Below are 27592 nucleotides of genomic sequence, written 5' to 3' on the forward strand. Positions count from 1 at the left end.
TCAGTCCATCATTCCAGTCCAATGTGTGGACAGACTTTGAATAAAGTCATGTGATTATCCAGTGTCTAGAATGTTCTAAGAATGTTCCCTTTGGATTCTTTGGATGTGGGAAAACAACAGTGGTGAACTTTAGGAAACTAACATGTGAATGGATTTGACATTCATTCTAGTTTACTTGTTTGTTTGGACACAGATTTCATTTCCACTTGATGATCTGGAAGAAATCCAAGAATCTGGAAAACTTCATTGTTCAGTAGCAGGAATTTCTGTCTGAGTCTCACTGGCTTCATTTAGACAACTAGCCCAGATGGTTGTTTTCATTTTCTTATCAATCGTTACTGAAGAATCCCTTACGTCAGGATTTTTGATTTTTGTTATTTGATTTGATTTGATTTGTGAAATGGTTTATTTCAAGCAATCAAATATGAATAATACACAAAACCAATACAATCATCAGTTATACATTCATACAATGACGGATCCTACTTAGGATAATTAGACGTATTAATAAATATTGCTTGAAAGGGAGTGGAAGGAAATGAATTTATATAATCCCACCCCTGTTCTACCGTAACCATTTTATGACATGATTTATCAATATCCGGTTCCTAACTTCTATCAGACAGAATTAAGATGATTGTTGAAGTTTCAGTCTGTTCCATCATCATAACTAGAAGCAGAAGAACAGACCATGACTGGCAGGTACTGGTCTGTGAATAGACCAGTACCTGCCAGTCATGGAATCCTGGTGCCTTTAATGTCAGACAGTCGTCCAACAAAAGTTGTCCTGTTTATATCTGATTGTCCTAACTTTACGTCCCAACGTGGGATCAGTGTGACAATGTCCTCAGACATCATAGATCGTCCTTTTTCCTTTTTGATCTCCATTCTCATTTGTTCTCTCCTCTGCATCATGTAGATGACGCCCCCCCCCCCCCCCCCCCCGGCAGCACCTGCATAGGTCCAGCTACCTGTATGTGGCGGGTAAACCTCTGTAGGCATCTTCAAGAGCACATGTGTAGATGTGACTGCCGTGTGGTTTTACCTGCCTCTGCATGTTTTCTGTTGGAGGGGAAACTGGTCGGTCATTGGGTTTCATGAGGCCCCCGTTAAAAAAGGGACGTAGGTCAAACTGTGAAGCAAAGACGGTCAAAGACCAGGGGCCTCATTTATAAACGTTGCGTACGCACAAAAGAAGGCGTACGCCACTCTCTACGCAATAGTTGAGATTTATAAAAAGCAAACTTGACGGGAAAATGTGCGGTCCTTCACACAAGCTCTGACCCAGGCGTACGCACAAAAACGGGTGAAAGGAGAAACGGCGACACCGTCGGCAGATGGAAGAAACACGTGAAAGTGACAGTGTGTGCCAAATTGTGCTGGCATGTGCTGTGCTACACAATGTGGCACAGCTTAAAAACGTGCCTCTACCCCCTGGCGCTGATTGCTGTGTTGGCCCCGACCCTGAACCCCATCCCCACGCATTTGAGCCAAATGCTGCTGCTGTGCGCCAGCGTTTGGAAGTGATGCGTCGCTTGTAAAGAAAAAGAGGTGTGGAAAATATTATTTATTTAAGAATTCCCTCATCGTGCAGTTTATTTCAGTCAGGGCGATCTTGATTTCGCCCAACTCCTTGGCCACCTCTCTGATTGAACTACTGACTTCCCTCTGCATTTCAAGGACTGCATCGGTGAGGACGCGTCCACTGCTGGAGGGTTGAGAGCCGCGTGCCGTGGAGACGCTGGGTCCAGACGGCTGCTCAGCTGCAGCATCGTAACCACTGGAACACCCAGCAACTAAAATAAAATTGTTCTATATTAATAATCTGTAATTGTGTAGCCTGCATACATGTGACTTGACTGCATTCATTTGAATTATTTCTCTTTCCTGTGTCAGCCTGACCCTGGCGCGTCGGCGTCCCCTCCGTCTCAGTCAGGTGACTGAGGCGGAGGAGGACGCCGATAAGGGGGACTTAATAGGGATTCCCCAATAATAGCGGCCAGTTTCTCATCAAGAGGGGTCAGCTCCGGTCCCCCACCCCCCCACGTGGCAGACACACTCTGGCAATGCAGCGCTAGACGTTTCTTTGCCTCGACTTTGATGTCCGATCATTTCTTTCATTTCTTTTTTATTTCGGCCACGTCCGAGGTTGTGAGGCTACAGCATTTACGCGTCTGCCACCGTTTGCCACTCACGTGCCTTTTTGGCATTAGTAATGCCCACACTGTGCCCCAAACAACACTTTTCTCCTCTTTTCCACCTCGCCAACGATAACTTCTACTTCACATTGAGTGAAGTTACGTTTTTTTGATTTCCCCTCTGTGTTTGCCATGATTTAGCAAGCCATGAATATTAATTTGTGGGCGTTTCACGGACTATTTATGGGCAACTATGGGCGTGTCATGTAGCCGCAAAAGCTGCGCTGCATTTAGAATCGGTTGTGATTTATAAAGGGAAAGATGCGTAGGATGTGCGTGCGCACGGTTTTATAAATCCGAATATTTCTGTGCGTACGCACGTCCTATGTTTCATCCGTACGCCACTTCTGACGCAAATCCTACGCAAAGTTTTATAAATGAGGCCCCAGGACACCACCAGGCCCACCATTAAACAGGCTCGCCATTTTAGGGCTGAAATGACCCGTAGCATGGAACAAATGATGGGTTATTGGTTTTAAGGTCATTATTTTACCCTCATAAATCTCTAAGACAGATTGAAGTTCTGCAGCTTCTTTACTGATCATATGAAATCATTAACTTAACCTCACTTAATGTTTATCAGGTTTGTTAGAGCTTTTTTGTTATTTCTATGATTCAATGTCTCGTGTGCATTTGATTATACATTAATATACACCGATTTTTCTCAAGATTAAAGACATACAGTATATAAAAGCATTTAAGATTAAAACTACATTTCTGAGTATTTCTTTATTGAAATCATGATGAATCAGGAGCAGATGACAACCTGCGGATTAAAATAGCTCTGGGTTTTAATGTAGAAACAGAAATGGTGGGGCCAAAAACTCCCTGCTCTGCCACATTCCGATGCAAAGGAAATGATGGGATATTAGTGGAGGCTTACTTCTATGCCAACAGTCCCGACCAACAACTCAGAAGTGAATTTCTAATAAACTCCTGCTGCTCTGCAGAAACTATGTCCTAGAAAACAACACAGCTTTTTGAGATTTTGGCTAAAAACATGATCATCATAATTAACAGACCACTGGGGAACATTTCTACAAAAGTAAAAGATGACTGGAGTGAGACTTTAACACGTCTAACTCTAATGTTGTTGCTGGTTACTGATGGTTTTTTTTTTTGGATGGTGTGATTTTTACTGACTCTGATTTCTTTGTGTAAAATGTAAATTCATTTAAGTACAAACATCGATGAATGTTTTTTTTTTTACCCAAAAGTTTAATTTTTATTGATTTTCCTTGTAAAACTTGCCGGTCAGGTGGAAAACTGGGCCAGTTCCCAGGTGTCACAGCATTTAGACCTTTAGACCATTTAAACCTCAGGGGGGTCAACATGAAGGAGGGATCCTCCCCCAGGACGGACAGGCGGTGTACCAGAACTCTTAGAGAAGAATTAACTTATCTAACCCTACAACTACATATATAAAGTCCAGCAGACGAGCTTCATCCAGATGGAGTTGGGGGACGGCTGGGGGCCTGTCGGCCCCCTTTTCTCCCTTTTATTCCATAAAACAGGAGCTTGGTGGCTAAAGGCTCTACCTCCAACTGTAGTTTTACTAATTCTAGGAACCACAAGCAGTCCTGCATTTAGTGAGTGAAGTGTTCTGATCGGGCGGTGAGGCTGTAGGAGGTCTATGAGCTACCACGTCAGCTGCTATCAGGTTATTTTTCTCAGTCCACGTGTTTGTCTGTTTTACTCATATTAGCAGTTCAAAGACAGTTTGTGTATTTTCACAAGAATGAATGCCTGTTTGATGGGGATCATCAGAATGTGGATCTGATTTTGGCCTAGGCTCTATTTCCTTCTGTGTTTGTGCGGGTCTAAGGCCACACCGCCAGTGTGTTGTTTCTTTGTGTGTGTTTGTGCGATGCTCTTCTGATCTAATGGATCAGCTGATGGAAGCTGAGGACGCTGAGCCTGTAAACACGTCTGACTCTTAGTGGTTACGGCGGAGGCTACATTAGCCTCAGCATTTAGTTAAACAAACACGGTTCAGAGGCAGAACGGAACAAGCCATGGAGATTAGCATCGACGGACGGTCCCACAGAGACACAACAGACCAGCTGATCATTTCCTCATCTGCTCTCTCCATCATGTCTCCACACTCGCATTCACCATAGAAACAAAACAACAGAGGCTAAAATATAGTTGGTGTCATTGCTTAGCTAATAATCAAGCTACCTGATGAAAGGTTTGGAGTAGAATGTAGTTGACATATTTCAGGGTGACATTTGTGATCAGAACCATAAAAGATCCACAGAACAATGTAGACAAACAACACATGAACACTTCAGGCACAGCTGGGCTTATTGTCTTTTAGAGGTGCTGGGAGTGATCATCACAATGTCCTTTTCAGTCACAAAATAGGTAGGAAAACCGAATTTGGGAAAAGTTTTCCTGAGATTTTTGAAGTGTCGGTTTGGTCCTCCGTCCCGGCGCTCCTGCTGCGCCTCCTCCCTCCCTCCTCTGTTTAATGAGCAGTGTCTGATTGTGCTGGGAGCTGCAGAGTGTAATTAGCAGCTCGGACTGCTGGAGCAGAGCTGACCTGCATCTCCAGAGAGTCGCTGTTATTTACCTCAAGTCATCAGCAGCAAGGCGAAGCTGAGATTTACAGACCGACAGTGAAGCCGCCTCGCTGTGGGACGGCGCGCCGGCATGTTAACCATCAGCAGCCGCATCAGACAGTTTACAGCGGTTGGTAATTACAGGGGCTGGCTGAGAGGAGGACGCACTGAAATGAAAGTGGACGTGTTAACAGACTGTGTGCTTTACAGCTCATTGTGTTTATATAATTACAGGAAGTCACACAAGAATCAGGCTAAATCACATCAGTTATTTTGTCTCTAACACCGTAAATTGACTTCTTTTTTACAGATGAAAACAATGCCTGTTTTTTACATTTAATTATTATTTATAAGTAGAACAAATGACACAACGCCAGAGCCTCACAGAGGGAGCCGTCTGCTGAAACAAAGCGAGGCATTTAGAGGGAATGTCTTTGAAGGAAAAGCAAACGCAAAAAAAAACAAAAAACAAATGTTCTGTTTGGAGTCTGAAGAACTGGTTAACCTGGACCTGTTGAACACAAACCTTTAGACTTCAATATGTTTGGACAAGCAATCCAGAAAAAGCTAGAAAAGAGGACCCAAAGTCTGTAAGATAACTGACGGTGTGTATTTCCTCTGGAGGAGCTCCAAACATGGTTTACATCACAGACATTAGAATGAACAGGAACTGCTTTGACAGGTTGGAATGAGTCCTCAGTGGATGAGGTGGATGGTTGTTGGCTCCAGGCTGGATGGACTGTAGGTACTCAAACCTTCTAATGCTTGTGAGAAAATGTGACTTTCACCTGTCAGTCATCTGGAGGGCCCCCCCCCACGTGTGCAGGAGAAGCCGTGTTTGCTTTCAGGTTCTGGAAAACAGGATGTCTCTGGCATCTGAGTGTTGGGGGACATCTGAATGAAGCTGAGAGTCACAGAGACTGAACCCCTCTAGCCAACCCAGATTATCTTCTTAAACTATTTCCTTTTATTTATTTTTAATCTTTAACCAGCAGAATTCCCATGAGATTTCAAATCTCTTTTGCATGAGAGTGGAGCCAAAGAGAACAGTCATCCTGTCAGAGAAAGCCAAGCAGGCAAACGTCTGTCTCTACCACCATGTTTAAAGTCGCACTCCCATCATCTGTCATCGATTTCACAGTGTTCCCAGTGGTCTTTAATGATGATGATGCTGTTTTTAGCCAAAATCTAAAAATTCTAGGACATAGTTTCTGCAGAGCAGCAGCAGTTCATTAGAAGTTCACCTCTGAGCTGTTGGTGGGACTGTTGGCGTGGAGGAAGCTTTTTCCTCATTTTTCATCATCCCTTTGTTTACGCTTTTTCCCGCTAGCTTACAGCCCCTCACACCCCCGAGCTAACATTAGGAGTCCAACAAAAATGGCAGCAAGATGGTATCTATTCATCCGTCCAGTTTAGATCCAGGAAAACAAAGACGATCATGGATCTATGTGTCTGCAGGTGGATGATCAGAATGGAGCGGAGCAGGGAGCTTGAATCCTGCCAACTCTAGCAGCTGCATCACAGCTCAAGGCTTTTTCCAACTTCCTTTTTGTTGTCTGCTCCCGATTCACCATGATTTGAATCAAAAAATTCTCAGAGATGCAGTTTCAATCTGATTTTTTCTGTATACATCTCCTCCATCATATGAGCAATGCTACAAGAACATGTTCGAAACCCAAACAACAGGATTGTTATTGGAGTGGGTCTATGGTCGCACACGTCAGTGAATCTGACCAAAACAAAGAGTGAGGGTGTGTAGAGTCTGCAGGTGACAATGTAGAGAACTGTGGTGTGTTCAAACAGAACCTGTGGGATGCTCTAAACTGGACCCACTGCTGACTCTGTGAACTCAGAGACACTGTGGGTGACTCCACTATTGAAGATGTTTGGACTGGCATTTGTGGTCCTCTTCATCTGGATAGCCTGAGCTGGACTGAAGGAGCTTTGATCCTTGAGGGGAGTTTAGTAGGTACTGAACGGCCTTCTTGCTCTGTTTTTTAAATGGAAAAGCTAAAAGTAAAAATCTAAATTCAATTTTGAAAAGTGTTTTCTCTTGGTTTTTATTTATGAAAGCTTTAGACATTGGCTATTGTTGATATCAGCAAAAATTCATTTTCGTCTATCCTGTAAACAAGACTGTAAATGAACTTAATTCTGTCAACAGTTGCATGTTTTCCTTTGTGACTTTTATACAAACAGACCAAATGAATGGGCTTTAGAGCTTATCAGCATTCTGACCTTCAATGGAGAGTTCAGTTAAAACATTTCTTTCTAAAAATATGTTGGTATTTGGATTAATAACGGCCTTTTTCATCTCTTTCATTAAAAGCTTGAATCTGAGACGCTTTTCCCACAGACTTACCGTCTGTCTGTTATCGTTAGGAAATGTCTTGACACCAGGAAATCACGAATTCAATCCATGGTTGCGTCAGATCAAAGGATCTCGAAACCCGCTGTAGCAAAGGTGCTACAAGCGCTTTTTTGTTTGCCTTCCCTTACTCCACTCATAGACTATTTCCCAGCAGGGCTCAGGCACGGATGACATGTATGCCGGTAATGTAGGGGGCAGTGCTTAACATGGTTATGCTATTCGTGTCGGCTCGTGCTCACAACAGTCAGTGCCCGGGGATGCTGACAGAGCCGTCACAACCACCAGAAGGGCCATATGTTGGGGTTAGATGGCCATGGTATGGTCTAACTGCTGAGCTGTAAATGGGATCCAATAGCTCACTGCTTAAATGTGAAAAACTGAAGGAATTGGGCTTGGATTGAGGAGTTAAACCAGCAACTGATTCCTATTGGAGATGTAACTGCAGGTCACCACTCTCCTAGAAGATGGGAGAAGAAGGTGTCTGATAATAATGAGCTCTTAACTTTACTTTCCAGAGTATGCCATAGAATGGGGCCTCATCATCATTATCATCATCATCATCATCATCATCATCATCATCATCAGATGTCAAAATGCTTAAAAGATCATTAGTTCTAGGTTGAAAATAAAAAAAATAAACATAATTCATCAAATCCACAAACTGGTTTTATTTAATGCTGGAGCCGTTCCTGGTGACAGAAAAAACACGCTCCTTGAACTACAGTTGACGTAAATCCAACGGATTTAGAAGCGGAAAAGCAGCTTTGCATCTGTATGCAACACTAGTCGCTTCTCATAGAGTTACGGTAATTCAAAAAGTGTCAACACTGGAGCCACAACTGGGGTGCTAAAGGGTTTGAGAGCAATTTCTTTTTTTTTATTCCAGCAAAAACAATGCTTAACGAACATCAGTTAATCCTTCATGTAAGAGCTTGGCTTCATTAAGGAATGTTCCACCCTTGATCACAAACAGAAGTGGTCCCTGGATCAGGTCATTATATCATCAGTTGGTCCGTTTATGTCACTAGTTATGTGAAAATGTCCTTCAAAAGGGAAATTGGTTAGAAATGTTCATAAAAAATCAATCTGAAATCTAATATCAAATCTAATCAAACCTTGAATTTGCTAATTCAAATTAAATTGATTGGACATTTTAGCTGTCCAGCACTTCAGTGTATAATACCATGTCCTGTCATAACACGCCATTGGGAATTATAGAAGTAAATCTATTGACTCAGTCAAGTCTCAATAGACTTGCTTTGGTTGTCACTTTACCTCTCAGCTGTTGTGTCTCATTAGACGAATCCAACTTGCATCACTTTCATTTAAAGTTCCCACAATCTTTTTATCAGAACTCTCAAATAATAATTTGCAATGATTAATTTTATGACATTTACACATCAGATAAAAATTCAAAATAGATAGTTGCGCCTTTTCTCCTTTACCGACTCACTCTTTCAGATCTGACCAGCCAGAAACTCTGCAATCCACTCCAGGGGAGAAACTCAGGTTTGAAATGACTTTGAATGTGAGAAAATGTCCAGTTTGGTTGGCATTAAAAGAAAGTTTTACATCCAACAAAGGACTGCTCTGTGGCATGTTGCAGTTGAGAGAGACCGTATTAGATAATCAAAACTTGACACTCTGAGTTTTATCAGAAATCAACAGAAGAGGTCCTGAAACCATGCCATGAGGAACCCCTTTGGTCAGGTTAGTCAGGTTCTGGCGCTTAGACTTGTTGGCTGCATAATATTCACCATTCCAGGGTATGTGTGTTTGCCTTTGGTTTTACCTTAGTACTGCACATTGCTAGTGTTTAGTCTGCAGAGTGGTTTTGGTGTCGTTGAGTGAAGCTTGACCGAAGACGTTTTTAACAGAAGCTTCTCTGACATTTTTCCTCTTCTGGTCTCAGAGTTTGTGAAGAACATACAGCTTCACGGTTCCATTCAAGAACTTCACCAATTGACCGTTTCTCAGGCTCCACCCAGCTGCTGCATCACTGCCCACCAGGGACTCGTAAACTCAGCGCTCCACCCTTCATAATGCAGTGCCCCCCACCCCCTTCGCTTGACCCTCCCATCACCCCTCGGTTTCTGACAGAGGCTCTGTGCGAATCTCAGGCTCAGAAAAGCACACAACAAAGACTCATTGTGCCACAGCTTCCTGGTGAGAGCGGCTGCAGGGAGGTCTGATCCTGAGATGCTCAGAGATAAGAGCCCAGAGGGGAGCTGGGGGGTAACGAGTTACTCATTGAGACCGTGTCAAAAACAGCTGGTGTTGGATGGCTTTGAGTCCACACTGAGGCTGAGTGTTGGCGCAGACAATGAGGATTGGGGGTCAGCTCTGTAGTTTTGACAATGAAAGAAAGAAATGTTTTCATTTTAGACGACCAGAAAGCAGGCTGTACAGGTGTGCACAGGTGGTCAGATGCACCTCCATTGCTGAATGTGACAGGACTTCTACCAACACAAAGATCAGCCTCTGCAGGACAAGTGTGGCTTATGTTGACTAACAGGAAAATATAAAATATAGAAAAGAGTTGTGTTGATTTACCATAGTCAGTCAATTAGATGAAAAGGTTCTCATTTTAAAGCAGGGCTTTTCCTCTTGTTTGAGTGTGAATCATTTGGAGAATCAGAGAAACACTGCTGCTATTCAAGGAGTGTGTGTGTGTGTGTGTGTGTGTGTGGGGGGGGGGGGGGGGGGGGGGTTCTGGTACCAGATAATAAGCACACACTTATTTTCAGTGAAGGAAGGAAGACTGATGACGCTCCATGAAGGCCGTTTGTGTCTGTGCTGCTTTTATCCAACTCTGTCTCAGATGCTCAGCATCTTAACGTCTCGACGTGTTAAAATCAAAGTCCTCGCATCAAATGTTATTCCTTCTGATAATTGAGTACAGCTTTCATAATTACTTAATGACTTGAGGTGAAGGATCTGCTTTTGATCTGACAGCAGAGCTGACGTTAACTGACTGCAGCTCCAGTCAGTTAACGTCATGGACTTTGCATTGAAAAGCTTTTCATACAGTCGTGGAGAACATTCAGAACCAAAAGTGATGCCATAGATCATCTGATCCAGATGAACACAGATCTCAACTTTACCAGGCTCTTACTGTTCATGGATTTTTAAATCAGGGATCTGACTCGTTTAAACTGCATGGTGCTTTTGGCCTTCGACTCAGTGTCTTAACTTAAGGGTTCTGACGGGTCTGCTCTAGTTGAATACGGAAATCAGATTTGGGGTCTGTGAGGACAGAAGTTTTGGAGAACAAACGTCCTCCCTGCTGCAGTAAAAACAAACACGTGCACACTGAGCATGTGCAGAGCGACTGCTTCAGTGAGGCGATGGATGCTCCGGAGAAACCGCAGTCCAGTTAGAGAAACTCTTATCGGTGTCTTGTGTCTGGCCAGCTGCCCGCCTGTGCACACTTTCAGACCCACACAGGGTCCATCTGTTGACCTCTCTGCTGCCCCGCCCTCAGCTCAGCAGGGTAATTAACTAATGTGCTGATCTTTCACTGCCTCTTTGTGTTTCTGCATGTGTGTGTCTCAAGGTTAAAATTATTATCCTCTGAATTTCTCTGCCATGGCAGTAAAACCTTTATCTGTAAGGCCTGGTCTGGTTCCACTTGCATTAATCTGACCTTTCTCAGTGTTAATCTGAGCTCTGTCTGTATTAAACTGAGCTCTGTGTTCATTATCTGAGCTCTCCCTGCATTAATCTGAGTTCTGTCTGCATTAATCTGAGCTCTGTGTGCATTAATCTGAGCTCTGTCTATTAATCTGAAATCTATTTGCGTCAATCTGAGCTCTTTCAGTGTTAATCTGAGCTCTGTGTGCATTAATCTGAGCTCTCACTGTGTTAATCTCAGCTCTGTTTGCCATAATGTAGTTCGTTTTTGCATTAAATTGCCCTCTCTTCCCTAATATGAGTTTTTCCTGTCTGCGTTAATCTGAGCTCTGTTTTTAATCTGAGCTCTGTCTGCATTAATCTGAGCATGATCGTAAGGTTGAAGGTTCGATTCCCGCCTTGCACGCCCATGAGTCGAAGTGTCCTTGGGCAAGACACTGAACCCCACCTTGCCTCTGGTGGTAGGCGGGCGCCTGTGTTTGGCAGCGGAGCGACCACCAGTGTGTGACTGTGTGTGTGAATGTGTGTGTGACTGGGTGAATGGGTCTGTGACTGTAAAGCGCTTTGTCCTTGTAGGAAGAAAGGCGCTATATAAGTATACGCCATTTACCATTTAGCTCTGTCTGCGTTAATCCAAGATCTGTCTGCATTAATCTGAGATCTGTCTGCGCTAACTGAGCTCTGCATTAAACTGAGCTCTGTGTGGATTAATCTCAGCTACTCTGCAATAATCCGAGTTTTGTCTGCAATAATCCAAGTTCTGTGTGCATTACTCTGAGCTCTGTCTGTGTTATCTGAGCTCTGTATACATTAATCTCAGCTCTGTCTGCATTATCTGAGCTCTATCTGAATTCTTCTGAGTTCTGTCTGCTTTATCTGAGGTCTGTGTGCATTATTCTGAGCTCTTTCAGTGTTAATCTGAGCTCTGTCTGCATTAATCTGAGCCCTATGTGCATTAATATGAGCTCTATTTGCATTAATCTGAGCTCTCACTGTGTTAATTTCAGCTCTGTTTGCCAAAATGTAGGTCGTTTTTGCATTAAATTGCCCTCTCTGCCTAATGAGTGTTTCCTGTCTGCGTTACTCTGAGCCCTGTTTTTGATCTGAGCTCTGTCTGCATTAATCTGAGCTCTGTCTGCATTAATCCGAGCTCTGTCTGCATTATCCGAGCTTTGTCTGCATTAATCTGAGTTTTGTGTGCGTTAATCTGAGCTCTGTCTATTAATCTGAAATCTATTTGCGTTAATCTGAGCTCTGTATGCGTTACTCTGAGCCCTGCTTTTATTTTGAGCTCTGTCTGCATTAATCCGAGCTCTGTTTGCATTATCCGAGCTCTGACTGCATTAATATGAGCTCTGTCTGCATCAATCTGAGCTCTGTCTACAGTAATCTGAGCTCTGTATGTGTTATCTGAGCTCTGTGTGCATTAATCCTAGCTCTCACTGTGTTAATTTCAGCTCTGTTTGCCAAAATGTAGGTCGTTTTTGCATTTAATTGCCCTCTCTGCCTAATGAGTGTTTCCTGTCTGCAATACTCTGAGCCCTGTTTTTAATCTGAGCTCTGTCTGCATAATCCGAGCTCTGTCTGCATTAATCTGAGCTCTGTGTGCATTAATCTGAGTTTTGTCTATTAATCTGAAATCTATTTGCGTTAATCTGAGCTCTGTCTGCATTAATCTGAGTTCTGTTTTAATCTGAGCTCTGTGTGCATTAATCTCAGCTCTGTCTGCATTAATCTCAGCTCTGTCTGCATTAATCTGACCTTTGTTTTAATCTGAGCTCTGTCTGCATTAATCTGAGCTCTTTCAGTGTTAATCTGAGCTCTTTCTGCATTGATCTGAGCTCTGTCTACATTAATCTGAGCTCTGTATGCGTTATCTGAGCTTTGTCTGCATTAATGTTAGCTCTCACTGTGTTAATCTCAGCTCTGTTTGCCAAAATGTAGGTCGTTTTTGTATTAAATTGCCCTCTCTGACTTAATGAGTTTTGCCAGTCTGCAATAATGTGAGCTCTGTTTTTAATATGAGCTCTGTGTGCATTAATCTGAGTTTTTTCAGTGTTAATCTGATCTCTGTCTGCATTAATCTGAGCTCTCTGTTCATTAATATGAGCTCTATTTGCATTCATCCGAGCTCTGTCTACATTAATCTGAGCTCTGTCTGCATTAATCTGAGCTCTGTCTACATTAATCTGAGCTCTGTCTGCATCAATCTGAGCTTTGTCTACATTAATCTGAGCTCTGTATGCGTTATCTGAGCTTTGTCTGCATTAATCTTAGCTCTCACTGTGTTAATCTCAGCTCTGTTTGCCAAAATGTAGGTCGTTTTTGCATTAAATTGCCCTCTCTGCCTAATGAGTTTTTCCTGTCTGCGTTATTCTGAGCTCTGTTTTTAATCTGAGCTCTGTCTGCATTAATCCGTGCTCTGTCTGAATTATCCGAGATCTGTCTGCATTAATCTGAGCTCTGTCTATTAATCTGAAATCTATTTGCGTTAATCTGAGCTCTTTCAGTGTTAATCTGAGCTCTGTGTGCATTAATGTGAGCTCTGTCTGCATTAATCTGAGCTCTATGTGCATTAATATGAGCTCTATTTGCATTCATCTGAGCTCTGTCTACATTAATCTGAGCTCTGTCTGCATTAATCTGAGCTCTGTCTACATTAATCTGAGCTCTGTATGCGTTATCTGAGCTTTGTCTGCATTAATCTCAGCTCTGTCTGCATTAATCTCAGCTCTGTCTGCATTAATCTCAGCTCTGTCTGCATTAATCTGACCTTTGTTTTAATCTGAGCTCTGTCTGCATTAATCTGAGCTCTTTCAGTGTTAATCTGAGCTCTTTCTGCATTGATCTGAGCTCTGTCTACATTAATCTGAGCTCTGTATGCGTTATCTGAGCTTTGTCTGCATTAATCTTAGCTCTCACTGTGTTAATCTCAGCTCTGTTTGCCAAAATGTAGGTCGTTTTTGTATTAAATTGCCCTCTCTGACTTAATGAGTTTTGCCAGTCTGCAATAATGTGAGCTCTGTTTTTAATCTGAGCTCTGTGTGCATTAATCTGAGTTTTTTCAGTGTTAATCTGATCTCTGTCTGCATTAATCTGAGCTCTCTGTTCATTAATATGAGCTCTATTTGCATTCATCCGAGCTCTGTCTACATTAATCTGAGCTCTGTCTGCATTAATCTGAGCTCTGTCTACATTAATCTGAGCTCTGTCTGCATCAATCTGAGCTTTGTCTACATTAATCTGAGCTCTGTATGCGTTATCTGAGCTTTGTCTGCATTAATCTTAGCTCTCACTGTGTTAATCTCAGCTCTGTTTGCCAAAATGTAGGTCGTTTTTGCATTAAATTGCCCTCTCTGCCTAATGAGTTTTTCCTGTCTGCGTTATTCTGAGCTCTGTTTTTAATCTGAGCTCTGTCTGCATTAATCCGTGCTCTGTCTGAATTATCCGAGCTCTGTCTGCATTAATCTGAGCTCTGTCTATTAATCTGAAATCTATTTGCGTTAATCTGAGCTCTTTCAGTGTTAATCTGAGCTCTGTGTGCATTAATGTGAGCTCTGTCTGCATTAATCTGAGCTCTATGTGCATTAATATGAGCTCTATTTGCATTCATCTGAGCTCTGTCTACATTAATCTGAGCTCTGTCTGCATTAATCTGAGCTCTGTCTACATTAATCTGAGCTCTGTATGCGTTATCTGAGCTTTGTCTGCATTAATCTCAGCTCTGTCTGCATTAATCTCAGCTCTGTCTGCATTAATCTGACCTTTGTTTTAATCTGAGTTCTATCTGCATTAATCTGAGCTCTTTCAGTGTTAATCTGAGCTCTGTCTGCATTAATCTGAGCCCTATGTGCATTAATATGAGCTCTATTTGCGTTAATCTGAGCTCTGTCTACGTTATCTGAGCTTTGTCTGCATTAATCTGAGCTCTCACTGTGTTAATTTCAGCTGTGTTTGCCAAAATGTAGGTCGTTTTTGCATTAAATTGCCCTCTCTGCCTGATGAGTTTTTCCTGTCTGCGTTACTCTGAGCTCTGCTTTTAATCTGAGCTCTGTCTGCATTAATCCGAGCTCTGTCTGCATTAATCTGAGCTCTGTCTGCATCAATCTGAGCTTTGTCTGCATTAATCTTAGCTCTCACTGTGTTAATCTCAGCTCTGTTTGCCAAAATGTAGGTCGTTTTTGTATTAAATTGTCCTCTCTGACTTAATATGAGTTTTGCCAGTCTGCATTAATCTGAACTTTTTTTTTAATCTGAGCTCTTTGTGCATTAATCTGAGCTCTATGTGAATAATATGAGCTGAATTTGCGTTAATCTGAGCTCTGTCTATGTTATCTGAGCTTTGTCTGCATTGATCTGAGCTCTGACTGTGTTAATTTCAGCTCTGTTTGCCATAATGTAGGTCGTTTTTGCATTAAATTGCCCTCTCTTCCCTTATATGAGTTTTTCCTGTCTGCGTTAATCTGAGTTTTTCTGAGTCTTCATTTTCCAGCAGAAACATTTAGAAACTCTGTGCTGCCTGACTGAGAATGTCTCTTTCTCCTCTCTCTACAGTCATGTCCACCTGAAGCAGACTCTTCATCAGACCTGAAGCACCTCCTCCTCCTCCTCCTCCTCCTCCCCCCTACTCCTCTCTTTTCCCCACGTCCTCTGCTCTTCGGAGTTTTTCTCTTCCTCTTCACCATGCTTTCCTTTTCTCTGCTCCTTTCCGTTCTTCTTTCCCTCCTCCCCCCTCTCCCCCTCCTGTCTGCCCCCGCTGCCCCCCCCTCTTCGGGGTCGGGCAGGGCGGTGTACCGAGTCTTTAACACCTCGCTCACCCACCTAACCATCCACCGTAGGACAGGTGAGGTGTTTGTCGGTGCCGTCAACCGTGTGATCAAGCTGTCCCCCAATCTGACGGAGCTGAAGAGTCATGAGACCGGACCTGTAGAGGACAATGACATGTGTTACCCCCCTCCCAGCATGAGGAACTGCGCCCACGGGTTGGTCCTCACCTCTCTATCTCTTCCACACGTGCAATCGTTTTTTTGGTAACTTCCTGTTAATGTTGGGGTCACTTCCTGTCTTGAAGCGTACCGTCCACTCATTCATTTTCTCTCGTCTGACACGGCTGCTCTCTCATTTCTCCCGCCCCTGTCTCCCCCACAGACTGGTGAATTTGGATAACGTGAACAAGCTCTTGCTGGTGGATTATACCGGGAACAGACTGGTGGCCTGCGGCTCCATCTGGCAGGGAGTCTGTCAGTTTCTTAGACTGGAGGACCTCTTCAAACTGGGAGAGCCGCATCACCGCAAGGAGCACTACCTCTCAGGGGCCAGAGAGGCTGATGGGATGGCAGGTAGGTGATGGCCGAGGGAGCACAAAGGGCAAGAACGGGCCCTGTTTTTGAGAAGTATCAAGAAAGAGTAAGAATACCTGAACCTGGTCAGAAGTCATCCGACAGACTCCAGCCTGACCTGATGTACCAACATGGAAAAGATTACCTGGACAGGTTTAGCAACAGCCGGTTAGCATTTTCAAGAAAATGTTTAAACTAGCGTAAACTGGTTTAGTCTGCTTTGACACTGGGATGTGTGGTCCACACATGTGAGCAGCAGTGTAAAGTATTATTCATTCATTCAGGTTTCCCTGGTTTGGGGGATTTTAAAAAGCTTCCTGTGCATTCCAGAGCAGAGTACATTTAGAGCATCACAATATTTAGCAGTTCCACCTTAAATCAGCTGCTCCGGAGTTGAGATTGAATCTGAATCTGAATGAGCAGCCCAGCAGCTGCTATGTGTTCATGAATGCCACCAGATCCTGTTCTGCCCAGTGTTGGTCTGGTCATCCAGCTGACTGTTGGATTCTGATGAAGACTACATCCGTTGTTTCATGGCATCAGTGAAGTCACTTGGATTTTTCTATGGTGCGCCTAAAGAAATTCCATGATTGCAGCGGTGAGCCCAGCCGTTCTGTGGGGAAAAAGCTAAAGTCTGTGCCTCTGAAAGTCTCCATCCTGTGTGAGTTTGTAGGTGTAACACACCGTTGTTTATGAGAGTCGTTCAGTTTGGGTCTGTGTGCACAAGGTGTGTGTGCACGACAGTCAGAGCAAATCTATAAAAAGTCTGTCAAAATTCTTTAGAAAGTGTCTATTGGCACGTCATTTTTAAAATATGTACGGTCAGCCCTGAACTTATTTTGGCCGCATGGACCTAGAGGAAAGGTTAAGGTCAGGGATAAACCATCAAATAGTTCCGGGGCAAACTGTTTCTAGAGTTCACCGTCTTGCAAGGGATAGATCAAATGTGGAGAACAGATTTCACACACCTACAGTAGGTGTGTGGCAGGCAGTACATGCGGCCAACAACAAGATGCAACATTGAAGGCTCCTAGAATGAGTGTGGGCAGCGCAGGGATGCACATCTAGGCTGCATGTGTGGCCAACATGGATTTCCATCAGTTTGGAAACCTTGAGATTCGATCGGTTGGTGGATCTGGGAAGAGCCACTGTTTCGTCCCTCTGCACATTAGATCCATGTTGTGAGCCGGGCTTACGCTAGGCGTCTCCTGAAAACCTCTGCTGTCAGTCCAGCAGAGGATACGCCTCTTCGGCTACATGGTTTCTGACAAATCTCAAATGTTCTAATCAGTTTTGACTGATTGTGTGGAGTCATGTCCAGATTCAGCTGTTAGTTCCAGACCTCCAAACAGTTTCTTCATGCTTCTGTGCTTCCACTCACACGTCCACAGAGAAACACACTGTGATGAAGAAGCTTTGGAGCTTTGAGGACTGTCATTCACACCGGACACACAGATCTAAAGCTTTTCCCCAAGTCTGCTCCATACAGGTTTTGTTCCAGGACAGTTTGGACTCTTTTTTTGCTGAACATCTTTGGAGAGTGAACTGACCCTCTTCTTCCTCTGTAGGAGTGGTTGTGGATGAAGATGACTGGATCTCTGACCCCGCAAAGAAAAAGCCGGTGAAGGGCAGCAGTCGGCTCTTCATCGGCGCCGCCATCGACGGGAAGTCGGAGTATTTCCCCACGCTGTCCAGCAGGAAGCTGGTGGCTGACGAGGAGAACATGGACATGTTCTCTCTGGTTTACCAGGATGAGTTTGTGTCCTCACAGATCAAGATCCCGTCCGACACGCTGTCGACCTATCCAGCTTTTGACATTTACTACATCTACGGGTTCTCCAGTCGCACGTACGTGTACTTCCTGACCCTGCAGCTGGACACGCAGCTGACCCAGATGGATGCGGGCGGGGAGAAGTTCTTTACCTCCAAGATTGTCAGGTTGTGCTCCAACGACACACTGTTTTACTCCTACGTGGAGTTTCCTCTGGGCTGCACCAAAGATGGCGTTGAGTATCGTCTGGTTCAGGCTGCCTACAAGCAGAAACCAGGACGTCGGCTGGCCCAGGCGCTTGGATTGTCTGAAGATGACGACATCCTGTTTGTCGTCTTCTCTCAGGTCCCAGGATTAGTTGTTTTCTGGCTTTAGGGTTTTCTAGCCAGTATGGCAGCTGAAGCAGTGATGCTGACACTCTGGCTGTGGTTTGTGTTTGTTCAGGGTCAGAAGAACCGCTCCAACCCGCCCAGAGAGACGGTCCTCTGCCTGTTCACGCTGTACAACATCAACATGGCCATCAGAGAGAAGATCCACTCCTGTTACAGAGGAGAGGGGAAGCTGTCGTTGTCATGGCTACTCAACAGAGAGCTGAACTGCATCCCCACAGTAAGTTACCCAACACCGCCACAGGGCGTCCATTAGAACCTGACACAGTCCTGTGGATGCGGTCCTGAGGTCTGGTTCCTGTCAGAACCGGTTCCTATACTGTCTCCATGTTCTGAATCATTCTGCAAACATGAGACGGAGCGAATCTCTCTTCCTGTGGAACGCCGCCGCAGGCCGCCCCCTTAGGCTACAACGCCGCGGTCATGTTCACATCCCTTTCACAATATTTACCCAAACCCTGCCTTCCAGTCCGAATTCAGCTCTCCAACAGAACCGGGTCCCCCCCTCTGCCTGCCTGGACCGTGCTGGATTGAACTGCTTCAATTCAGGGACACCAAAACTATTTAGAGTCCAGAATCAGGATAAAATGTGAAGAGTTAGAGAGGCGAGTGTGTCTGCAGTGGGGTTACTCCAGGTCGGGGGTAGATGATGTTCTTATTCATGACGGCAACGGCCTGCAGTCGTAACCATGACAACCCGGCAGGGAAACCCGCCAGGAGTCAAGTCTCTGGCCCGGCCTGGATTTGTGGGCAGGGGACTGGATTGGATCTTGAGTTTAGGTTGCCCATGGCAACCTACCGACTAGCCATCCAGTCACAGCCGTGAGCGCAAGAAAGTGATGACAAATAACCCAACTGTCAACGTGTGTGTGTGAGTGTGTGAGTGCTTCCTTTAACAGTCAAAAGAAAAGAGGAAGGATGGGGGTGGAGCTTACTTCCAGCTCTGACCTCCTTCTTTTATCAGAAACCACAGGGATTGTGTGGGTGTGTGGGTGTGTGTTAGTGTGTGTGCGCTTGCATCCGTGTGGGTGTGAGAGTGTGTGTGCGCGTGCATCCATGTGTGTGTGTGTGTTAGTAAAATCTGCTCAGAAGAGTTTGTTGGGGGTCAGGAGCATGCTGTGGGCGTGGCTTCAGGGTTCAGAATACCTGTCTTCAGCTCTGCACCTTTGAAGCAAATGTAAAGGACCAGAGAGAATCACTGATCCATTGAAGGCTAAATCTGACAGAGACGTGAACAGCAGGAATCCTGCTTCTATGGAAGAGGAGCTCACCCTTTGTGAGGGTTTCCACACACTTTCTTAAACGCCGTGGATTCTATCCTGCAACATGGCGTAATGTGGCGTTCGCCCAGGTCTTCAATGTGCACAGAAGCTCAGAGGCTCAGCAAGGAACTGCAGAAAAACTGAATGTGAGGTTTCCTCTTACAAAAGCTATTTTAATACAATTTAGGAGGACAAAAAAAAACAGTGAGTGAGTCTGTTCTAGCAGATTCTAGAAAATGTTATAACATTTTGAATTGGGACAAGTTTTGGTTTGAAACTAAATGTACATTTTTTTCAAAGAGATGGAGGTCAGACGTTTCATCCATGTTTGCACAGTAAACCTGACCCACATGTGTGTTCTCCTCATAAACTATGTGACAATTAGAACAACTCAGAACTGAACGGATGAACTATGCATTTATGCATAACTGCTATAAACTCAGAGCTCACTAACAGGGATCAGAACAAACCGCTGATGTTCAAATGTCTCTGCGGATGCAAACGTAAAGGTGAAAACTTTACACGTCTTTTTTTTTCTTAATAAATTCAAGCATTTGGGTTAAACTGTTTCAACAACTGTTTGCACATAAAGGGCTTTCTGGAAAGGGGGGGGCTGGTACAGTTCCAGGTGGGACACCATGGTTTCAAAGGCATACCAGGTTCCTGTCTGATGTCGCCTTTATTTTCCAACATCTGTCAAGAGTTCTTTTCTGAGAGGATCGTCCACATGGAAGCTGACACCGTGTTTTCATGGGGGGGGGGGGGTCATAAGAGGGGATTTCTTCCCCACAAAGGTAAATGTCAGGGAATTCCACACAGAAGAAGCTTTGAGGATGAAGAGGAAGTCTAAACCCACTCAAAGAGGCCCTGAAGCTTTGCCTCTAATCCCCACACCAGCTTCTAGATTCAGAAGATCTGACCCTAAAAGGTGAAAACAAGAATGGTGGTAAAAATATCTGCCCCCAGACCTGTGCTGCAGGGTTCATCCGGGGATCACCCACCCTCAGTGAAAACACGTCTACCAAAGAATGGTTGCATGGCGGTGAGCCGCTGCTTTGGAGTCAAACGTGGCCTTCAGTCAGTCTCATCTGGCTCAGACTGGGTCAGACTTAGGTCCCAAACCAGTTTGGGGCCATAAACCTACCAGTGAAGTCAGGAAATCCAGTCCACATGCAGCTCTTAAGATGTTTACCATGTGAATCTGTCATGAAACGTCTTTCTACAGGTCTTCCTGCAGATAAACACCCGTTTGTGTCCTTATCAGATAATTCTGATCCACACGTGTGACGGGCAGAGAACAGAACAAACGTGTTTTAGTCGGGCTCCGCCTGCCTGCAGCAGACCTTCACGGGGAAGGAATGGAGTGCAGATGACTCACCTGTAAAGGTCTTGGATTGCCTGTTTGCCCACACTGAGCATGCATGGACTGTCAAACAGTGCTGCTTTGTGGAGGAGAGTGTTGTGGTCCTCTGAGCCTGAACCCTTCAGCTGAACCAGGCAGCATGCATGAAATCATTATGTCAACAGCTGATTCTGCACCGGATCTTTCATGGAAACAAAGCATTCTACTTTTGTACAGGTCATCCAGCGACCATGCGGATTTGCTGTCATTTGTTCCCGGATTCCTTTCAGCTTCTGCGGCTCCTTCCGCTGACCGTCCCTCACCGGAGCAGCATTTTAGCTTTGGAGCGGTTCAAGCCCGCTCTCTGCAGGAATGCCATTCCTCCTATTTCTTCTTTTGTCCCTTTTCTGGTGTAACGCCGTGTTTCCTGCCCTGACTCCACGGTTTGTTGACGTTTGCTGCAAATGTCAGAGTCAGCTGACAAACGTGGATTAGCGTGTAGTTTGAACCAATCTTTCTTCTTGAATTAATTTCTTGACGGGGTTTCATGGCAGCCCCCATTGTTGCAGCTGACAGCTCTGTTGTTGGGGCCATGCTTCCTGTCAGTCAGCTGATCATCAGTCTCCAGACGCTCACTCATTTGCATTTTTAGAGGAGCATCTTGCTTTTTACTCCAGAAAGGAACCAATTAAAACAAAAGCCTGAACAAAATGCTTTGTAAATGATTTTTAAATGATTCCCCCCCCATGTTTCCCCTCTGAAGCTGAGATGAAACAGGAGTTCCTGATGTTTACATTTACTCCGCTCTGCGTCTGTTGCATCAGAAGCAGAAAACACAGAAACGGCTGTGGTTTCCATGAAGCTGCTCTTCACCATGAAAGCCTGACAGCAGAAGAAAGGCTGCTGCAGCGTTTCAGAGCCTCAAAGTTCTGCTCTGTGAGGCACGGAGGCCTTTAACCCGCTGATGAGGGGGTGTTGGCCGACCTCTGAGGGAGAGGCCCCTTTAATAACCTGTTTCCTAACAGCCAGACTCTGTGAGGGAAACTCCACCAGAGCTGCACTTTGGAGCAGACAGAACCAGGAGAGGTCAGGGAAAAGAGTTTCCTGCTGAGCAGAGGTTCATCACTGGAGAACGGTGACCTTTCAGCTGGAACAGCTGAGATCCACAAACGAACCCCAATACTGAGATGAGGAGCGTTGTTTCTGAGGATGTGGGCTAAATCCTGTCTCTGAAGCAGGAGAACGGATCTGAAAGGTTTTTGGCCTCCTCAGCTAAAGTTCTGCTCATTTCACATTTGATACATCCTTCGGTCATTTGAACAATGAAGGATTCTGGATATTCTGTGCTGTCAAAGGTCAGATTGAGTCAATGGGTGACTGACAGTTCAGAGATGGGGGGGGGGGGGGGGTAGCAGCTGGCTTCCTGTGGAAAGCTTCTATGGTTGGATGAAGCCCAGCGTTCCACAAACGCAGGTTCCTCTCAGATGTGGCCCTTTTTGCAGAGAAACAAACATTTGTGTTTTATAGAGAATTGTTACTAGTAAAAAACTCTGTTTTGGTGCACTTTGTGCTTCTCCACTGACGTTCCTCTGTCCGTCTGCAGCCCCACCAGATTGGAGACGACTTCTGCGGCCTGGTGCTGAACCAGCCCCTCGGAGGCCTGAGGGTGATCGAGGGCTTCCCGCTGTACGAGGACCGGACCGAGGGCATGGGGGCCGTGGCTGGCTACACCTACGGGGAGCACACTGTGGTGTTTGTGGGGACCCGGAGCGGCCAGCTGAAGAAGGTAGGGCCCGGGGGGGGGGCAGATTAAGGTGCCTTTGGTCTCTGTGCTGATTCTGAGGTGTGAGTTTCCGGCATTTGGTGAGAAAGGAAGGAGGGAAGTGAAACAAAGAAGAATAGACAGGAAAAATGATGAAAAGTGTGTGTGTGAGTGTGGTGGTGGTGGTGGTGGGGGGGTGTCAGCGTGCTCTGTGCTTAGCTTATTTAGATCTGGTTCTGGTTAGCTCTGTGTGGTATTCGGGTTCTGAGGTTGAATTCTCCCCATCCTTGAATTTGTCTGTTGTGTTCTGTTGTCTTTAGAACCACCTTTCCCGGTTCTGAAGCTGCTGTTTATGCTTTAGTCACATGACCTGCGTGGGGGTCGACCCGCACGGGTGCTCTGGGTTTTTGGGTTGTCCTGGCCCTTGGGGGGTCGTAGAGGAGCGGTTGCATCTTTACGGGAGGGCAGGTTCCCATGACGCTCATGTGTCCACCTTAAGAGACGTCATGAAAATGGATTGTACCGTTGTGGTGCATGTGCTAAATGTATCATGAAGTATTTGTAGGGATGACGTACAGGTGATGCTGTCGTACGGTGGGAAAAATCTTTTTGTCCTAACCAAATAAAATAGTTTTTACAAAAATGTTATATTATATCAGACAGCACAGAACTCCCCTTATGTGTTGTTTAGGTGTTCAGTTCGCCGCATTGCCCGTAGGAAGAGAAATCGGCCGTATCTGCCCGAAGGGGCAGCAGGGAGGAAGGCTGTGATCCATGAACCTGGTCTCTGTGTTAAGACGCCTTTCATCAGCATGACATTCAAAATGAATGCTCCTCTGTTGTAATAAATGTATTGATGGATTTGAATCCCTCTGTGTGTCCAGGCTGCTGTGTTGATCCATTACTCCTATGATCAGTTTTCTGAAAACAGCTTTTCTGTTAGTTTTTGATGCAATGGCTCACATTAGTATTGATGAAGTTTCCTTCTTTGTTCAGTTTGGGATGCTAGAAATGAAAAATCTTTTGATCTTAACTGAATAAAACTGTTTATAAAAAAATGTTTAGATTGAATTATACAGGATTGAAACATAAATCAACTCATGATCCTGTGAATTTAAATCAGTCCAGGATTTGGCAGTGATGCCAGGCCCTATTGTAAGTAATCTGAATAGTAGTACTATTAGTAGTACTATTGAAAGAATAAGATGATCAGACCTGAACCGCCTCCCCTGAAACCTTTCAAAGCAGGACTAGAAAGTGCGTTGATCCTGGTTGTTTAGTGTGAGATCTTCACCTTCTGACAGTCTCCCTCCCTCCCACTGAATTCCAACCCCCCCCCCTCTGCGAACCTGCAGCCAGACGTTACAAAACACAGCTGCAGGCTATACAGTAAATGCAACCGTCGATAAAAAGAATGTCAACATTTCAGAGAGAAAGACAAACAAGGAAAAACAGTGGAGGTCTCCTCTGAATAAAGAACACGTCTCTAAAGTCGCCCTGCGATCATCTTTTGACCAAAGGTCTTCAGGTCATGTATGTGCCGTCTGGTGTTTGGTTTGGGGATATTTTAGAATGTCCGTCATTATTTCTTCGCGGCAGTGTAGACGCTACTTGGCGTCTATCTTCTTCGCTGGTATGTGTGCTCAGCAAGGCAGTTTTGTGTTTGAGCGCCCCCAAGTTGTGTTTTACTGTAACTTCAGAGGCTCCAGACAGGTGTGCAAATGCGCCGTTCTCATTGGTCGTTTAGTTTCCGACGCGGCGCGTCGAACCAAAAAAACGACTCGAGGCGTTTTTTAAAAAGTGCCGCTTTGACGCGTGGCGTTATTTCGCGTCGGTGTGCACACTCACATTGGTGCCCTTTGTTTAGTCACGAGGCGTTACACGTCGGCGAATATCGCGCGCGAAATTCGTCCCGGTGTGAACAGGCCTTTACACTCCCGCCCACAACAGCATACTCAGAAATGCAATTTTTATCTTAATTTTCTTTATCTTTGTCCTCCACCATCAGGAAAATGCTTCTAGATCGTGTTAAAGGCACCAAAAACACCATTTTCATTGGAGTGGGTCTTTCAAAGTACACTATAAACAGTCACAAATGCTATAGAATATTAGCATAAACCCCTTTAGACTGATCTCATCTAAGCAAAACTAGTCCAGGGGGGGTTCTGGCCCGATTCTTACCCAGAGAGTAAAACAATAATAATTATAATACATTTTATTTAGAAAGAAATGCGCTTTATATTTAGAAAAAAATGTCAAAGTGCTAAAACCTCCACACCAACTTAAGGACACTTTCAAAATAAAACTCCAAAAAGGATGCAGCTGTGGAGCTACAGGTGAGTTTTCTTTCCTTTTCGTCAGACAAATGTAAGAACACAAGAAGTGGTTTACCGTCTCTGTAGAAACCAAGTCAGGAGTCTAAACTGGCTTCTGGACCTCCAGAGGTGGGCTTGGAGAACGGTTCTCAGCAGAAGATTGGTCCAGTGGAGCTGCTCCCACATCTGCCCACAGTCCTGATAAAGTGAGTCAGGCTCCACCTTCAATCCTTCTGCCGGTTCATCACCGCCGGCTTAGTTCCTATAAAACAACGTCCAAGAAGACATTTGGGCCTTTAGCTTAAAAAAGACAAGTTTGCCGTTTTAGACAACATTCTAAATAAATAAAGAAGTTTAGAATAAAACAATCAAATTAAACTGATTAAACTGTGTTTAGGCATTTAAGGCATTGATATCAGATGAAAAGTTATGAACCGGATAATGATTAATCATGTAATAAAATGGTTACATTAGGACAGGGATTATATAAATTCATTTCCCTCCACTCCCTTTCAAGCAATCTTTGGTTTAATATCTAATTATACCAAGTTTGATACGTCTTTGAATGAATATCTGAATGCTTATTGTATTGTTTTGTCCATTATTCTGTGATTACTTGAAATAAACCATTTCAAATCAAATAAAAACTGATTGTAATCGCATTCATCCACCAACCCAGAGAGAGACGCAGCACTTCCTGTAGTCTGTTTGATGGGTGTGGTTATAGCACGTCTTTATTCCAAGACAGCTGTTTCATTTGCTTTTCCATTGGTTCTCCTAGTTGAAGGTTAATCTTGTAACTAGTTATTTCACAATGTCTTAAGGGTACGAGAGGTGTGGCAGAGATTGTACAGGTGAACAGGGGCATGTCATCCTTTTTCTAAGCCCACCTTCACTGACCTTCACTGACCTTTTCATGGTCCAGTTTTGCCGGTGTTGAGGCGGTGCGGCTTATTCTGCTTGTTCTCATTTCTAAGGAAATCTGAATCTTTGGTGACTGCGTTTTCTACATTGATTATTGTAGCTGTCATTTCTGAGAGGAATCATAGATTTGAGCTGGAAGCCATTGTTGTCTCCAATGACAAGGAGCCACTATTTCGTATTTTGCTTGGAGATGGGCTGGTATCCCACTGGGTTGTGGGACTGTTGGGCCTCATGATCTACTTTGGAATTCATTTTCCCTAAACATGAGTCACTGTCATCAATATTCAGGGTTATGAATGATCCCTTTGTTGTCACAGCACATTTTAAAGACTGCATCAGTTTAGCAAACACAACAAAATAACTTCTATAGGGAACGCCAGCAGGAAGCCAACTGACATGGTCCATGGTCCATGGATGGATGCACTCCTGAACTTTGGGAGTGTTTTCAGGACCTGTTTGTTCATGCGTCACTACCAGAGCAGCAGCGTTTCACCAGGCCAGGCTGACGGCTCACCTGTGGCTCCGGCACAAAGCATTCCTGTGGCTCCTAATTTGAAAGCTCTGACTGTCTCTCTGTGGGACGAGAGCTTCAGCTAATGAATTGAATTAAGCAGTGTATGTGTGTGTGTGTGTGTGTGTGTGTGTGTGTGTGTGTGTGTGTGTGTGTGTTTGTCTGGGGGGGGTAACTTGAATGACTGATAAACAAAACGACGAGACGTTATAAACTGAGCTTCATGCATGGATAAGGCACATTCTGACAATTGACTGCATAAGAGAGCTGGACTGCGTGACCCCGCCCCCCCTGGCGTTCCGAACAGGAAGTACCTGGTGGCTCCAAGAAGCCAAAATCCCACAGACTTGTTTAGACATAAACAGCTGTAATCAGTCATTCTATTGGTCAGAAGAAGCATTCTGGATCTGATACCTTTGATGATCCTCATTTTGTTTCAAGATATTTTTTCTTCATTATAAGTTATTTAAGATAAACTTGCCAATCAGATGCGTCAATAAAATCATGTGGTGCCCGCTGGCCCCCACCTCGAATGTTTGACTGACAGATTGATCTGAACGCACTTTCAGTGGAAGGGGTGTGGACTTTGAACAAGCTTGCTCCTGATTGGTGACAGTAGTTGCTATAGAAACCAATGCTCAGACCGCCTCACTGTCGTCTGGCTCCAAATGCCGCCGTCTGTTTCCTGGAAAACTGGCTTCTCTTGGCTGGACGGGAGGGCGACCGTTTTTGTTAGTCACGTCACACCATCTCAGTCCAGTTCTCGGAGACCGTCAGCGGTCCTGACTCAGTGGTGAAAAACCTTCATTTCTGCTCTAAGCAGCGATCTCTTGGTTTGGTCAGGGGGAAACTTTGGGATGTCAGCGATGAAGATGATGAAGACGAGGGCTGGATCTTTCCTCACAGGTGAGCGGCCCCCCGCCCTCAGAAGAGGAGCGGTTCAGTGCAGAGATCCTGCCGTCTGAAAGCCGCTCCTAACAGCAGCCATGAATCTTGGTTGGGGGAGCGCCGTGGGGGGTGTGCTGCACCTCGGGCTGTCCCCCGACACTTTGCTGTGATGAAGGAAGAACAACAAGTCATAACTCAGACCCGGTGTTGACTTTATCTTCCTCAGACAGGCTGCTGCTCCTCCTCCTCGCTGCTCCCTCTCACTTCAGCACATCTTCCTCTTTTCCTTCAGCATTTATCTTTGTCAGATTTCACGTTTCAAG

At 44.8% G+C, this 27592-nt stretch overlaps 1 protein-coding gene across 1 annotated transcript in view; it reads left to right on the forward strand.

Moving 5' to 3' along the window:
* plxna3 (plexin A3) overlaps positions 1-27592 on the forward strand; it is a 94686-nt gene that overhangs the window by 11042 nt on the left and 56052 nt on the right. Inside the window, exons 2-6 of the mRNA XM_023957061.2 lie at positions 15321-15748; positions 15915-16105; positions 17674-18221; positions 18321-18485; positions 22473-22655. Coding sequence (XP_023812829.1) covers positions 15450-15748; positions 15915-16105; positions 17674-18221; positions 18321-18485; positions 22473-22655 — 1386 coding nt within the window. The 5' untranslated portion in view covers positions 15321-15449. The remainder of the gene's footprint in view (positions 1-15320; positions 15749-15914; positions 16106-17673; positions 18222-18320; positions 18486-22472; positions 22656-27592) is intronic.

The sequence above is a fragment of the Oryzias latipes genome, chromosome 7 (assembly GCF_053564925.1).
Source record: "Oryzias latipes strain Hd-rR chromosome 7, Olatipes_Hd-rR_3.1".
Classification (NCBI taxonomy): Eukaryota; Metazoa; Chordata; class Actinopteri; order Beloniformes; family Adrianichthyidae; genus Oryzias; species Oryzias latipes.